The 14126-nt window shown below is 46.4% G+C and overlaps 7 protein-coding genes across 7 annotated transcripts; 4 read left to right on the top strand and 3 right to left on the bottom strand.

Moving 5' to 3' along the window:
- Positions 1–1572: 1572 nt before the first annotated feature.
- LOC131287322 (8-oxo-dGDP phosphatase NUDT18) lies at positions 1573–2920 on the top strand. The gene has a single exon (XM_058316360.1). The coding sequence runs from the start codon at positions 1579–1581 to the stop codon at positions 2587–2589; it is 1011 nt and encodes a 336-aa protein (XP_058172343.1). The 5' UTR covers positions 1573–1578; the 3' UTR covers positions 2590–2920.
- Positions 2921–3528: 608 nt separating this feature from the next.
- On the top strand, positions 3529–7495 carry LOC131283986 (cullin-5). Its single transcript, XM_058312836.1, has 5 exons — positions 3529–4185; positions 4515–6031; positions 6101–6221; positions 6290–6973; positions 7054–7495. The coding sequence occupies exons 1-5, from the start codon at positions 4174–4176 to the stop codon at positions 7189–7191; spliced, it is 2472 nt and encodes an 823-aa protein (XP_058168819.1). The 5' UTR covers positions 3529–4173; the 3' UTR covers positions 7192–7495.
- A 70-nt stretch (positions 7496–7565) lies between these two features.
- LOC131287864 (proteasome assembly chaperone 1) lies at positions 7566–8484 on the bottom strand. Its single transcript, XM_058316951.1, has 2 exons — positions 8339–8484; positions 7566–8274 (listed from the first exon to the last, which is right to left on the bottom strand). Exons 1-2 carry the CDS (start codon positions 8434–8436, stop codon positions 7638–7640), a joined length of 735 nt encoding a protein of 244 aa, XP_058172934.1. The 5' UTR covers positions 8437–8484; the 3' UTR covers positions 7566–7637.
- Positions 8485–8887: 403 nt separating this feature from the next.
- On the top strand, positions 8888–9767 carry LOC131287073 (COMM domain-containing protein 2). Its single transcript, XM_058316090.1, has 3 exons — positions 8888–8954; positions 9017–9094; positions 9169–9767. Exons 1-3 carry the CDS (start codon positions 8888–8890, stop codon positions 9705–9707), a joined length of 684 nt encoding a protein of 227 aa, XP_058172073.1. The 3' UTR covers positions 9708–9767.
- LOC131287074 (large ribosomal subunit protein mL66) lies at positions 9710–10324 on the bottom strand. Its single transcript, XM_058316091.1, has 2 exons — positions 10228–10324; positions 9710–10162 (listed from the first exon to the last, which is right to left on the bottom strand). Exons 1-2 carry the CDS (start codon positions 10322–10324, stop codon positions 9777–9779), a joined length of 483 nt encoding a protein of 160 aa, XP_058172074.1. The 3' UTR covers positions 9710–9776.
- An 814-nt stretch (positions 10325–11138) lies between these two features.
- LOC131289741 (MYG1 exonuclease) lies at positions 11139–12388 on the top strand. The gene has a single exon (XM_058319049.1). It carries the CDS (start codon positions 11258–11260, stop codon positions 12329–12331), a length of 1074 nt encoding a protein of 357 aa, XP_058175032.1. The 5' UTR covers positions 11139–11257; the 3' UTR covers positions 12332–12388.
- Positions 12389–12401: 13 nt separating this feature from the next.
- On the bottom strand, positions 12402–13935 carry LOC131289740 (pseudouridylate synthase 1 homolog). The gene is made up of 2 exons (XM_058319047.1): positions 13315–13935; positions 12402–13252 (listed from the first exon to the last, which is right to left on the bottom strand). Exons 1-2 carry the CDS (start codon positions 13871–13873, stop codon positions 12453–12455), a joined length of 1359 nt encoding a protein of 452 aa, XP_058175030.1. The 5' UTR covers positions 13874–13935; the 3' UTR covers positions 12402–12452.
- Positions 13936–14126: the final 191 nt, after the last annotated feature.

The raw sequence follows: 14126 nt of genomic DNA, 5'->3' as shown, positions 1-14126 counted from the left end.
TTCATTGTGGCTAAATTGTATCTTTTATTGCAGATGAATTTGCTTTGGCTTTGCTTGGCGTAAAATGATAGGGTTTTCATATTTGTGAAGTTTAAATAAAAGCTGTATTGTATGGATGGATTCAATATAATGAACTTACAATTTCCCAACCTTTGCAAACTGTGATAATTTTCGAAAAATAATATGCTCCAGTTGCATTTGATCGTAACAATTCATCAACATATTACCCAAAAAGCGAGATCCCCGATCACGGGTTTGATTACAGGCTACCTGCTTAGGTCTTATGGAATACATTGTCTTGTTCGCTAAGCATAGCCCTAAACATCATTACTAAAGCGGCGTATTTTCCCGGTGGAAATGTACAATCTGCTCGAGCATTGCTCTGGAACTGTTAGTGTTGGTTCCTATTACAGTTTGCATCGTTTTCATCAAAGTTATCTCCATCGCCATTTATTCCGTTTACGACCTTCTTCGCCTTCGCCTTTGCTAGCCGAATCTTGGCTTGCTGCGGATCTCCCCACCACCAAACCATCGTTTCTAATCGTTCTTTTTTCTTCTGTTTGTTTCCTTCCATTTCTCCACAGCCCGCTATGTTTTCGTCGTTAAGTCTTCGCTTTAGTCTCAGCACGCCTTGGGCGCACGCATGGTTGGAGGAGCAGTTCCTCTAGGCTACGAGCGACAGCAACATCTTTGGAGGAAGAATTCAATAGAAAAGAATTTGTCCCAGTTGCGTGTGTCGTGGCGAGGGAACCTGCAGCGCCGAGCAACGTGTATCCAAGAGAAGTTACCCGGACAGACACGTGTGCTGGAACGAATTGATTGTAGCACAACAACGAAACAACGGAGTAAAGCTGCCCAGATCATCCGCCTTTTGACGGTTCCATCTGACTTCAGTTGTGTCCACGCAGCATCACAAAGCTGACGAAACAGAAACGATAGATAGTTGGCCGGCGAAAGGTGAATGAATCGCTAGGCGCAAGACCTGACACCCCGAGGAGAGGGTGGTAGATTGGAGCTGGTTCGGCGTGGTGTGTGTCGTGGGACGTCACTTTCGTCGAGAGTGTGCTAAAAGAGTTTTCTTCAACGCCGCCAGCGCTAAGATAGCCCCCACCATACAGGTCTGGATGTCGATTTCGTGTTCCCGAGATTACGTAGCAAAAGCAGCTCCTTAAAACAGTCAACAGCCAACCTGTTTTGAGCTCCACCACCACTCCGGTTTATGTTGTTCTGTTAGAAAGGGCTGAAACCGATCGGGTGGTGTGAAGGAGAAGAAGCAAAACCAGCGGGATAATTGATGGTAGTGGTTAGATGGACTCTGTCGGTTTTGGGGCGCCGTGGTGACCGTCTTTGAATGGTTTTGGTTCGGCACGATACTGGTAGATGATTGCCATCTGATAGTGGTGAGTTAAGCGTTTATCTCAATACGAAGTGGACTGTAGCATACCACAAGCGCCAGGTCAGATCAATAGCGGCAACACTAGAATTCCAGGGTGCCAGAAAACATCTATCCCAATTCGTTCCTTACGGTGCATTCGACGATTACAATTCGATATTGTTACAATTCGATTGCTCGACAAAATGGAAACTAATTTAGTGCGCGTACTTGAGGGACAATATCTGGACGAGCTGACCAGTGAACTGTGCGACTTTACGTTGGAGGAACAGAACGCTGCTACGGAAGCGCAAGGCGTTAAACCGCTGGCCGCATCAGACTACGTACCAATCGTCGGGAAGACGGTCACGTACGTCGTGGCCTGTGTGATCGTGAACGATGCCAACGAGGTGCTGATGATGCAAGAGGCAAAGGAATCGTGCGCCGGCAAGTGGTATCTACCAGCAGGACGCATGGAACCGGGCGAAACGATTATGGAAGCAGGTGCCCGTGAAGTACTGGAAGAGACTGGCCTGAAAGTGGAAATAACAACGCTCCTGGCTGTGGAAACGGCCGGTGGTTCTTGGTTTCGCTTCGTCCTGACGGGCAACGTGATTGGGGGTGAGCTGAAAACTCCATCCCAGGCGGATCAAGAGTCGATTCAGGCGAAGTGGTGCCAAAACCTGAACGAATTGTCCCTGCGCGCCAACGACATTCTGCCCATAGTGGAGCTGGCCAGAAACTATCGCGTACGCTCCCCGAAAGATCCAAACTGGCATCGTGAAATACTACCAGCGCGGAAGGCCCACTATAAGAACTACCTTCGGGTGGTGGTAGCCATCAAGAACAAGAGCACTAATCAAGTGTATGTGCTGCTAAGCGAGAAAACGGCCTATCACTTCCCGACGGTAGAAATCCATCCCGGCCGTAGTATTCACTCGACGCTGAAAAAGTTCATGATTGAGCTATTCGGTGCGGATCTTCCTCAGCATCGTCCACACGGGGTACTGAGCGTGGAGCATCATACGAGTGGTACACAGGCAAACCCAACCGATGGGATGTGTCTTACGGTGCTGGTGATCTGTAGGCCGTCGATTGAATCAGTATCGCTGATCGGGAAATGTATCTGGCACGAGCTGAGCAAAGACCTAAGTGCTCGGCTTGCGATGGCAGTAGCAGGAAAGAATGCGACTTTCCAGCTGCATGTCGTGCGATAGCTGTTGGTCGTGGTGGTTTTAAGTGTTTTTTTTTATAGGGTTTAAGCTATACACACAAGGAAACCTTTAATACTCTCTTTTTGTTCATTATATTCTAAGTTGCATAGTCAGTTAAATGTTTTGAAGTCTTACATTGTTCGAATCGAAAAGCATTTTTACTTTTTGTATAGCATTAGAAGAACCAAACATAATATACCGGTATGAATTCTGAAACCATACGGATATCAAGCCAACATTTAACCATAAAGCCTCACAAACACGGTGCAAACGGTTGTTTTACGATAAGTCACGAGTTTGTAACGTCTCAATCTGGACAGGTTACAAAATAAAGCGTGCTGTTAAAATGTAGACAGTTAAAACTGTTATTTCTCTAATGATGACATTTATGCAAACGTAAGTGAAAAAGAATATTAAATTAAATGCAGCTCAATTACTTTACGAGCGTACAAATTACGGGGATTGAAATTCGAACACATTTTAACTTAAAGACAACTGGCGTAACCGTACAACTGGAGTAGAACTGCATTTGAAAATATTTCCGTATAACAGTAAACTTACGTACGCAGCCAAATTCGGTTGCAGAGAAAACGTCATTTTATGACAACCTAGCATATTTGATCTTTTCTCTCTTTCGCGTGTTCTTCCATGTTTTTCGTTTAAGAGGGACAAGGATATTACTATATGGTTTATCGGTGGCGAAAAAGAGCCAAGCTATATTGTCAACCAAGATGATTAAATACTGATATAGTGTGTATTTATCTTGCTGTCAACTCACGGCAAACGTAAACTGTCGTGACCAGACGAAGCGAAATCGGCAGTGCCGCAAGGAATTGGAGTGTTAATTTGTGGCAGAAGTTTTGTAATAAAACATCCAACAGTTGCACCATATCAAACTTTTCGTTCGAGTGTCCAGCTATCCGTGGTTTCTGGAAGTTGATTCTGGTGCGGTAGTCGCTACACGCTAACTTGAACGATTGAAGCCAAGACAAGTCGATGCTATGCATCCTCCTGCTGCCAGATCGGTACGACCGTGATTAGCAATAATAGTAAAGAAAAAGGTTAAAAATACGCGACATCGGTCGGCTAAACTTTCTCCATCTTCCGGGAGTCAACGTTCAACATAAAAAAAGAAAAACACACAAACACAATCCGAAAGTCAAACGTGGAACCAACTCTTCAGGATCATTACAGGAGATCGGCCTCGTAACAGATGAGGGAAAATACAATCGGCGGTTGGAAAAAAAAACATAATTGATAGTAGTGATCAGGATTCAGCACACGCACCAAATTGTAGATAACGTGTGGAAAAAAGTGTAGATGAAGTGAAAGGACTCCGTGAAGGCAAAAGTGCAGTACTATCCAGAAAAGGGAGTCATCTTCCGGTAAATAGGATCCTATATGGCATCGCATTGAACTGTGTGTTATGGAACAGTTATGAGCTTGGAAGAAAAAAAGTGGCCTAGGAAGAGTTTTTCTCGGTTTTAGATTATACGGTGCAACCGGTAACGCGCGCGCTCGAACACAGTGTTTTTAGCTGCCCTTGGTGGAAATTTGTGGGCTTGAAGCGAGAAACAATCTCATACGATGATGCAAAAGGTAACCCGGTTGTTTATAATTGAATTACCATTTGATAGGAAGTAAGGTTCTCTCCTAATCGAAACCTCCTCTCGGTTGCGTATGATATTTACTGCCCCATGGATGACCTTCTGATGAAGTAAACTATGGAAATGAGTACACCATTCGAGCGTTGGCCTCGTTCCACCCCATCAGCTTAGGCCTACTTTACCAACCGCGATGATTAAGAAACAGTAGCCTCTTTTACAGATTAAGTCTACTTGCTCGGGTTTTAGTTTAGTGCCAAAATGTAAACTTAAACTACATTTAAACTACACAATCCATTTCTCTTTTTATCATCCTCAATTTAGCCAACATTCGAGGACAAATGGCCGTACATGCGACCGGTAGTTCTAAGCCTGCTGAAACAGGAGCGTGTCACACCATCAGAATGGCAGGAACTGTTCTACGCCGTGCACCTCGTGTGCCTCTGGGACGACAAGGGTGCGATGAAGATCAGCGAGAGTCTACAGCAGGACATCGTAGCGTACATCAAGCAGGCTCAGTGTCGCGTGCTGGCCCAACGGGAGGAGCAGGCACTACTGAAGGCGTACATCGTGGAGTGGCGTAAATTTTTCACACAAAGCAACTACCTTCCGCTACCCTTTACCAAGCTGGAAAACTGTTTAAAAGGCAAGGAAAGTTCCTCCTCGTCGTCGTCGTCTTCGTCGGTGGCTGCGTCTTCCGGTGGCGGGGCTTCGTCGTCGTCATCGACGTTAACGGCTAATTCTGCAGGTGGCGCAGGATCGAGCCACAATGCGTCCGCCAGCGCCTCAGGAACCAGTGCCGGTAGTAGCGGCAGCAGCAGCAGCGTCTCATCGAAAAAACCCATCCACGCGGAGGATTCGATCGTGCGCAAGTTAATGCTGGACTCGTGGAATCAGAGCATCTTCATGAACATCAAACATCGGCTACAGGAGTCCGCCATGAAGCTGGTACACGCGGAGCGCAACGGGGAAGCGTTCGATTCGCAGCTCGTCATTGGCGTGCGTGAAAGCTACGTCAACCTGTGCTCCAATGCCGAAGACAAGCTGAAGATCTATCGCGAAAACTTCGAGGCTGCTTACCTGCAGGCCACGTCGGCCTTCTACCGGTTGAAGGCAAGCGAGCAGCTGCAGGCTAACGGGGTTAAAAGTTTCATGGAGTATGCGGACGCAAAGTTGCGCGAAGAGGAGGCCCGCGGTGAGCGCTATCTGGAACCGGGCAGCATCACAGCGCTAGGTCAATGCTGTGTAACAGTGCTCATTGGTGACCACTTACCGACGCTGCTGGCCGAGTGTGCACCTTTGATCGAGGCGCGTGAAACGGTTCGCTTACAGTTGATGTTTCGGTTGCTTGATCGTGTTGCCGGCGGTGTGGATCCAATGCTGCGCGATCTGGAGACACATATCGTGCAGGCGGGGCTAGCTGATATGGTGGCAGCTGCCGACATCATTACGCAGGACTCGGAGAAGTACGTCGAGCGATTGCTGAAGCTGTTTCGGCGGTTTAGCGATCTGGTGAAGGAGGCGTTCAACGACGATCCCCGGTTTCTGACGGCGCGCGATAAGGCCTTCAAAACGGTCGTGAACGATATTACACTGTTCAAGCTAGAGCTACCCACCTCAAACACGGCGCTCGCACGCGGAATCAAAACGTCCACGCCCGAGTCGAAGTGCCCGGAGCTGCTGGCCAACTACTGTGATATGCTGCTGCGCCGAACGCCATTCAGCAAGCGGCTGACTACCGAGGAGATTGAATCTCGCCTAAAAGATGTACTGCTGGTGCTCAAGTATGTAAGCAATAAGGATGTCTTTATGCGCTACCACAAGGCACACCTAACGAGAAGGTATGTACCTTAATGAGAATACGCTCAAAGGACACACCGTAACAAAGTATTCCTTTTTATTTGTTTCAGACTTATTCTAGACTCCAGCGCTGATAGTGAAAAGGAAGAGGATATGGTGGAGTGGCTCCGAGAAGTGGGTATGCCTGCGGATTACGTAAATAAGTTGGCAAGAATGTTCCAGGACATAAAGGTACATACGGGGGCGCAAAAATATTTCACTAGATGCAATCATTCAAAGATATCCTTTACTCCGCACAGGTTAGTGAAGATTTAAACACTCAATTCCGCTCCCAAACGACGCGTCACGATGCGATCAACATAAAAATCCTGAACGCAGGTGCATGGGCCCGCGGTTCGGAGCGTGTATCGGTCAGCTTGCCGCTCGAGCTAGAGGACTACATTCCGGAGGTGGAAGAGTTCTACAAGAAGAAACACTCGGGCCGAAAGCTCCAGTGGTATCACCACATGAGCAATGGAACGATCACGTTCGCTAACAACACTGGCCGGTTCGACCTGGACGTCACCACTTTCCAGATGGCGGTGCTGTTTGCGTGGAACCAACGCCCGAACGAGAAGGTTTCGTACGAGAATCTTCGTCTCGCCACCGAGCTGCCCGATCCGGAGCTGCGGCGGACACTATGGTCGCTGGTAGCGTTCCCCAAGCTGAAGCGCCAGCTGCTCGTGTACGAGCCAGCCATCAGCAATCCAAAGGACTTTAGCGAAAACACGCTGTTCTGGGTGAACCAGGAGTTTGCGATCATCAAAAATGGCAAACCACAGCGACGCGGGAAGGTGAATCTGGTCGGTCGGCTACAGCTGAGCACCGAGCGGTCCCAGCAAGAGGACAATCAGTCGATCGTGCAGCTGCGAATATTGCGTACACAAGAAGCGATTATCAAGATCATGAAAATGCGCAAACGGTTAAGCAATGCTGCACTGCAGGTATGGCAGAAAATGTTATCTGTATGGATAGTTTTTAATTTATGTCACTCTTCCCGGTTCTCGTTTTCTCTATGTTTCAGGCTGAGCTGGTGGATATACTTAAAAACATGTTCCTGCCATCGAAGAAAATGATCAAGGAGCAGCTTGAGTGGTTAATAGAGCATAAGTACATGCGGAGAGACGATGACGATATCAATACCTTCATCTACATGGCGTAAAGGATTGAGCAGAACACATTTGCAGCTTCTTTTTATGACTGAATCGAGGTGCGTTACGGGTGGCACAAGCTTTTCATTTTCTTTTGTCGACCGAAGCGGACTGGGATCAATAGTATCAATGCAATTTCCCCACACGCGTGTGGTGCATTTTAAAGACAGGCATATTTGTTGTTAAATAATTTCTTATTGGACGAACGCAAGTTGTACACGAGGGTGGGGAAAGGGATATTGGATCGGGAGGCTTGGAAGCCGATCCAAATGCTGAACAACTAGTAATAAAAATAGTATCGAAATGTAATCTCAATTACATCCATAAGCGTTTGTGGTCATTCTTTCTTGTCCCGTTGTTCATAAGGATCGTGGCGAAATATATGCTAGTTCCTTTTATTTTCCGATATACCACATTAAACAGTAAAAGAACTCACCGGCATCCGATAGTAACGAGTCTACATGTAAAGATTTGAGCTTGTTTTAAACTTTCGCTCATACCGATCTGCGCAAGGGACACGTAGAGCTTTTAGGAGACGAAGAATTGGTTCCGAACTGACCGAATCCAATTCGACCGAGTCAAGGAAACATGCATACGCTGCTGCATCTTTTCCCAGAAATTTACGATAACTAACCGCACCGCCCGCTACTCCAGTAATTACATTGGGTGCCTCCAATTGCCCTATGTCCGCGAGCGACACATTTTTGTTTAGGGCCTTGATAAAACAAACCTGCTCCTGTTCACGCTCCGACGCTCCCTTGTACATTACGGCTGGTAGCAGCGAGATGGTGATGACCGATTCCGTCGCTTCCAACCAGCGGGACAATTTTTCCGTAACACTCCCGAAAAGGTTCGGTTCGATTTCCTCCGATACACAAACCAACAGTTTCTCGGCTGGTAGATGGAAAACGTTAACCGTGCCACAGGACAGTTGAAACGCGAGACTGGTGCTACCCCTGAGAATGGCCGTCGTCACAAAACTGCTTATCTTTTGGCCCTCCAAGATGACGAAACGGAACGGTTCCTGTAGGGTTTTCTGTATGGCTGCTTCCTCCGATGCGTGGTCTTGTCCGTTTAAACACAACCATTCCAAACTGGAAAGGAAAAAAAAGGTTACATTTGGTTTCATACGCAAGTGCTGGATGTTTGAATTCGTACACCACGTTGGCCGGGCTATCGCTTTCTTCTTGCTCATCGTAATCATCCCAAAAGGCACGGGTTGAAGGTTCCACAATTTCACCAAAATTTAAACTCATCTTTGAAAATGCAAGAGGACTTCGAGTGCGAACCGGCGTTGGAGAATGACAAACAAAAATTGTTTTGTTTGCATCTTTGACAACCACAGTGCGCAGTACCAAGGTGTATCAATTAGATCTATATTTATACACCTTGGCGCAGTACGGCTGACCAGTGAAAATAATTAGGTAAATGATTAGATTCATAAAATAATATTTGTAAATCCGCGCTATGCCGTCGGAATGAATAACTAGTAAGTTCAATTCAGTTTTTCTTCAAGTGTATTTTGCTAGCAGGTAAAATATCTACTTACTTGTTAAAGATTTATGTATTTTAAGTTTTCAAATAAATATGTGGATCGGCCAGTTCTGAGCCATTTGTTTACACTTGGTGTAATCGATAGGCGAGTTGATTGGTATCAGAATTACGGTATTTGTTTACTGCTTGCCTGCTCGTTGAATTGCAGGGAGGATGGCGCGTTTAATAAGATTGGAGCAGGGCAAACAACTTGCCTTTCTACTGGAACAACCAGAAGAAGGTAACGACGTGATGGTGTGCATTATTGCCATTGTGAAAATGACCAGTTTTTCTGTCTTTCAGTCCTAATAGAGTTCTGCAAATTGGCCATCGAATATATAAACGCTGGAGTGAACGATAAGAAATGTACCGTTGCTGCAAGTAGGTCTTGTTGGTCGCTAAACAGAACTGAGAGTCTAATGATCTTCAATGGTAAATTTTTGTTCTTTTTCTAGAAAAGCTTTCTACTACCTACGAAACGGTACGTGGTGCACTGGAGGCATTAGTTGCATTGCTAATTGATAGCACCAAACTGGCAATCGCGGAACGCGAATTCTATGCGGCCATTGCATCGTTGGACAGCATCAATGAGAAGCAAAGCGAAATTCTCTGGCAATTTGTTATCAGCAAGCGGAATTTAGTCGATAATGTACTACGCGCATCCTGTCAAGATGAGTTGTATTTCCGTGAGCTAGAATGGCGTATTGAGGGACGCATAGCTTCGCGTAGACAACGGTCTCAAGCATCGCCGGTCATAAAGATGAAATTTCATTTGGACAAGGAATGTGTAAGTGAATATCGCGAGAAGCTGGGCGCATCCTCTCCGGATCGTGATACAACTGAATCTTCAAAAAATTCGGATCGAACTAGACGGGAGGTTTTGGCGGAAACAGATCCGATTATGCTGCAGCACATGATTCAGGTGTTGGAACAGGCACTACTCGACGCAAGGACTCGTCGTGTTCGGAATTATGTTAAGCCAACTCAGAGTTGATTGTAAATCTAGATGTATTACCATCCGAGCAAATGCTTTACATAAACATTCTATTTTATCCTATCCTTTTTAACACTTGATCGTTTCTTCGTCGTAGTATTTGTTATACTTTTTCCACTGATAGCGCCGTTTAGGATCTTTCTTGCTGGTCGACGGGTTCAGGTTGGGCATCAGACCGGCTTTCTGAGCCATCGTGACCAATGCGCCCATGCGTCGTTGCTGTCGCTTACATAATCCGGTTATCCGGCGTGGTAGCATACAACCGTCGGAACGCACGTATTGACTTAGAATCAGCACATCTGTATGCTTAATGTCTAGCCCGAGTGTACACTGGGGACAGAACCGTTCGCCTTTGTTTCGTGCCTCAAGCAACTGCGGGATCAGCGTATCTCGCCGCGGTGATGGGACGAATTCTCCCTTGACCACCAGGGTATCATTCGCCGTAACCTCTTTGACTGTACCGAGAAGAGAGCATCTTGGTTATGAATCACAGCTGACAATACTCCCTTCACCATCTTACTTTCTTTAAGCTGGTTGACTGAAGTGACTGAAAAACTACGTACAAACGGTGATATTCTCGAGAAGGCGCTACATTTGGTAAAAAACGAAAGAGCCATTGTTGCTCGAATGATTTTGTTTTCAATCGAAACGACGATACTGTCAGACCCGTTGTTTTGATTGGCGCATCTAGTTTACAGGGTAATTATCAACTTAGGTTTTGTCAGAAAGCGACAGTTAACCCGATTCAACACCCCTAGTGTTGACATCGAAAGCAAGTACAATCGAGAGGTTTACGTGTACACTGTCAGTCTGTACTTGTTCGTACTTTGTAGTGACGAGATTCTGCTTCCAAAACCACAAGGTTGGAATCATACAGCGTGAAAACCATATCGATAAAAATAACGATAAACAAGGTCCGCGCAATTAGTTGGATCCAACGAAGAAAATGGGGCGACGTGCGGATGTATCAAACGAAAATAGGAAAAAAATAGTGAGGTCCTACCTGGACCGGACCAGTATAGGACAAATTGCGAGGGACATGAATATCCACAAAAGTACGGTGTCCTGCATAGTAACAAAATATTTAAAGACCGGATCGTATTGTAAAGAACGACGGCAACGAAATACACCAAAGAAATTAAACGATAAACAGATAGAGGCCATCCGAATGTGGGTCGAGCAAGATTTGTACATCTCTTTGCAAGCCATTGCCAATCGGTGTTTGAGGGAATTTGGAGTGGAAGTAAGCAAAACCACCGTGGACAAATATCTCAAAACTGTCTGTAGGAATAGTCAAACCGCAGCTGCAAAAGCGTAAGTATTTTGTAATGATAGAGTAGATCTTTGAATCTGAATTTCAAGACATCTCAGCTGATTTGTCAAATAACGAAACATCGCGCCTTTTGCAAACGTCAGATATGTCGGTGTACGCACGAAGCAGTAGGCTGTTTGCGGCATTTATAACCCAGTCATCACGACATCCTTCTCGAGCTACCCGAGCCGCGTGTGTTCCAATTTTAAATCGTGTGTACCTTCATTATTCTAGAGTCATGACGAGCGCGGATAATGCCATGAGCATCAACCAAGAAAAGCAAGAGGCTGCATCGACCAGCACTTTGACGATAGGAACGCACGATGGAATCTTCCACTGCGATGAAGTGTTGGCCTGTTTTATGCTGCAACAGCTACCGCAATATGCAACGGCACAGATCGTTCGAACCCGGGACCAGAAGTTGCTGGACCAATGCGACATCGTTGTGGACGTGGGCGGAACGTTTGACCGGGACCGGCACCGATACGATCACCATCAGGCATCCTTCAACGAAACTTTCCGTTCTCTGCGACCGGAGCTGGGCAGTCGGTGGGACATTCGGCTCAGTTCGGCTGGCCTGGTGTATACCTTCTTCGGAGAGGAAGTGCTTAAGGCGATCCTGGAGCAGAAACTACCGTCCGCAGTTAATCCGGAATGTTTACGTGCCGTGTACCGGAAGATTTACGATGGTTTGATCAGCGAAATAGATGCAATCGATAACGGGGTGCCAATGTTTGAGGGCGGTGAGCCACGTTACAACATCTCGACACATCTTAGCGCCCGTGTCGGTTCGTTCAATGCTGCCTGGAATGAGCCACAACCGGCGCCAAACAGTTTGGAACGATTTGAAAAGGCAAAAGCATACGTTGGCAAAGAGTTCGTCGATAAAATTATGTATTATGCTGAGAGCTGGTGGCCAGCCCGTGATTTGGTCACCCGGGCACTGGCTAATCGAAAATCAGTGCACGAGTCAGGAGAAATTTTGGAGCTAGAGCAGTTTTGTCCCTGGAAGGAGCATCTGTACCAGCTGGAAGAGGAGCAGAATCTTCCGGGGGTAGCTAAGTACGTGATTTACTTCAACCGCGAAAACGATTGGAGGGTCATATGCGTACCCAACCAGCCGTCCAGCTTTGTTTGTCGTAAGTTTCTGGCCAAACCATGGCGTGGAATAAGGGATGAAGCGTTGGAGCAGCTGTCCGGAATACCTGGGGCTAATTTTGTTCACCAAAGTGGGTTCATTGGCGGGAACAAGACCCGCGAAGGTGTATTACAAATGGCGGTAGACAGTTTGGCGGCTCCTGAAGAAAAGTAAAACAGTCTTGGTAAAACGTGGTGCTAGTTTCGATGCGAACGTTTATGATATTCAAGAAAATAAATAGATGTTAAACTATAGACTATTCCGGTTCTATTTCTTCGTCCTACTTCCATCACCTTTATTCGTCATCGTCACCGTCGGCAGAAGCTTTTTGATTCCTAGGTTTCCATTCACTCGTATCATTCTCATCCCGCGGCTCATAACTATGAAGTGGCAATTTTTCTAACCATTCCATCATTGAATTAGTGCCCATTTCCGTCTCAACGATTTTGGAAGCAATGTGCTGTTTAAAGAACTCCTGTATCATTGATTCTTCCTTTTCGAATTCCAACGTCTCGTGGCAGCCATCTTCGCCATATCGCTTGTTGTACTTATCGTAATGAATTCTACTTAGAACTAATCCAAGTCCCGGGGCGGTCGGGATACCGTATCGTTCCTGTCCGAAGGCCTTCTCAATCAGTTCACTTTCGGCCAGACCTCGCACGATGGCTATGGTGAGGCCGACCATTTTACGTATCTGATGCAGCATGAAACTTTGTCCTTTGATTTTGATGGTGGCGAACTCCGCTGTCGTACCTTCGGGGACGAACGGTGCATCACATTCGAACATCATGATGAACCGCTTGACGGATGGATCAAGAAACTCTTTACGGCTGGTGAAATTGTGAAAGTTCTTGGTACCCACGTAAAGGGAGAGAACTTCGTTCACTCGGTTCAATCGTTCAGCCGGAAGACGGTACGTTAAAATGTTTACTTTTTCGTCGTTTGGCGCAAACGCTACCGTGGGCAGTGTGTAGGTATAGGTCCGTGCGTCGCAGTTTGTTTTGGAGTTGAATCCTTTGGTGACGCGCTTCACTGCGTACACCCGAATATCTGAAGGCAACTCGGAGTTTAGCGCTTCAACATCCAAGCTATCGGCTGAAAGAAGAAAAACAGGACGGTTATCATCATTCAATGACACAGCTTTTGTAAAGCCTTACGCAGTTTAATAGAAACAACTTGCATCGCAGCGGATACTCCCTTGTCCGTGCGTGCTGCTCGCTGGAACTGAATCTGCTGCGGTTGCCGGAAGCCCTCATCGTTGATCCAATTTTGCTTCAACATCGCCCGGAGAAGATCTTCTTCGATCGTTTTGGTACCGGGGTTTCGCTGCATGCCAAAATAATTCACGCCCGAGTAGCCCAGCAAAATAATACTCTTGCGACGCTTCACTCGCGAAGCCGGATCGAAGTTTTTCACCGCCTCCGGATCATCCGGAGGATCTTCCCATTTGCGTCGCTTAACTGCACCGTTGTATCGCTGCTCCACTTCCCGTCTAGCTTTACGTGCCTCCATCCGTTTCTGTGCCTCAACCTTCTTTTCCGCAAACTTTGCTTCCACGGCAGCTGCTAGTTCGACCACAAATCTCTTGGTTACCGTCTCGTCCAGCAGCGACGGTTTCGGTACTACGGAACGGTGTGAGCGTATTTTTTGTTTCACCAATGGTACTAAACGATGGAATTCTACGGAAACTACTGCACGACGAAATAATGCCAACATTTGGCAATGCAAACGGCACGAGCGGCACGAACTTCTATTTCTTGTGCTGGCCGGTACGAATGTTTACGTTTCACATGTGCTCCATGACAGATGGTAATCATATGAGCTTTCAATAGCTTCTAGTTAAATATTCATTTTTACATTTATATTTACATTTATATACATTAATTGAAATTTAAAAGATGCCATGATGCAATAAAACACAAAACCATCCCGAAATTTACTCCAAATAAGTGAAAAGCGACCACAAGCG

Source organism: Anopheles ziemanni, chromosome 3 (assembly GCF_943734765.1).
Source record: "Anopheles ziemanni chromosome 3, idAnoZiCoDA_A2_x.2, whole genome shotgun sequence".
In the NCBI taxonomy this organism is placed as follows: Eukaryota; Metazoa; Arthropoda; class Insecta; order Diptera; family Culicidae; genus Anopheles; species Anopheles ziemanni.
Note: the sequence above shows the minus strand (reverse complement) of the source record. Positions and strands in the feature narration are given on the sequence as shown.

Coding starts and splice junctions, on each gene's coding strand:
- LOC131289741 (XM_058319049.1), top strand. CDS start 11,258: ATGACGAGCGCGGATAATGCCATGAGCATCAACCAAGAAAAGCAAGAG.
- LOC131289740 (XM_058319047.1), bottom strand. CDS start 13,873: ATGTTGGCATTATTTCGTCGTGCAGTAGTTTCCGTAGAATTCCATCGT. Junction 13,253..13,314: donor AGTTGTTTCTATTAAACTGC/GTAAGGCTTTAC, acceptor TTCTTCTTTCAG/CCGATAGCTTGGATGTTGAA.
- LOC131287073 (XM_058316090.1), top strand. CDS start 8,888: ATGGCGCGTTTAATAAGATTGGAGCAGGGCAAACAACTTGCCTTTCTA. Junction 8,955..9,016: donor ACTGGAACAACCAGAAGAAG/GTAACGACGTGA, acceptor TCTGTCTTTCAG/TCCTAATAGAGTTCTGCAAA. Junction 9,095..9,168: donor GAAATGTACCGTTGCTGCAA/GTAGGTCTTGTT, acceptor TTCTTTTTCTAG/AAAAGCTTTCTACTACCTAC.
- LOC131287074 (XM_058316091.1), bottom strand. CDS start 10,324: ATGGCTCTTTCGTTTTTTACCAAATGTAGCGCCTTCTCGAGAATATCA. Junction 10,163..10,227: donor AGTCAACCAGCTTAAAGAAA/GTAAGATGGTGA, acceptor TTCTCGGTACAG/TCAAAGAGGTTACGGCGAAT.
- LOC131283986 (XM_058312836.1), top strand. Junction 6,222..6,289: donor GAATGTTCCAGGACATAAAG/GTACATACGGGG, acceptor TACTCCGCACAG/GTTAGTGAAGATTTAAACAC. Junction 6,974..7,053: donor TAAGCAATGCTGCACTGCAG/GTATGGCAGAAA, acceptor TCTATGTTTCAG/GCTGAGCTGGTGGATATACT.
- LOC131287864 (XM_058316951.1), bottom strand. CDS start 8,436: ATGAGTTTAAATTTTGGTGAAATTGTGGAACCTTCAACCCGTGCCTTT. Junction 8,275..8,338: donor GATAGCCCGGCCAACGTGGT/GTACGAATTCAA, acceptor TTTCCTTTCCAG/TTTGGAATGGTTGTGTTTAA.
- LOC131287322 (XM_058316360.1), top strand. CDS start 1,579: ATGGAAACTAATTTAGTGCGCGTACTTGAGGGACAATATCTGGACGAG.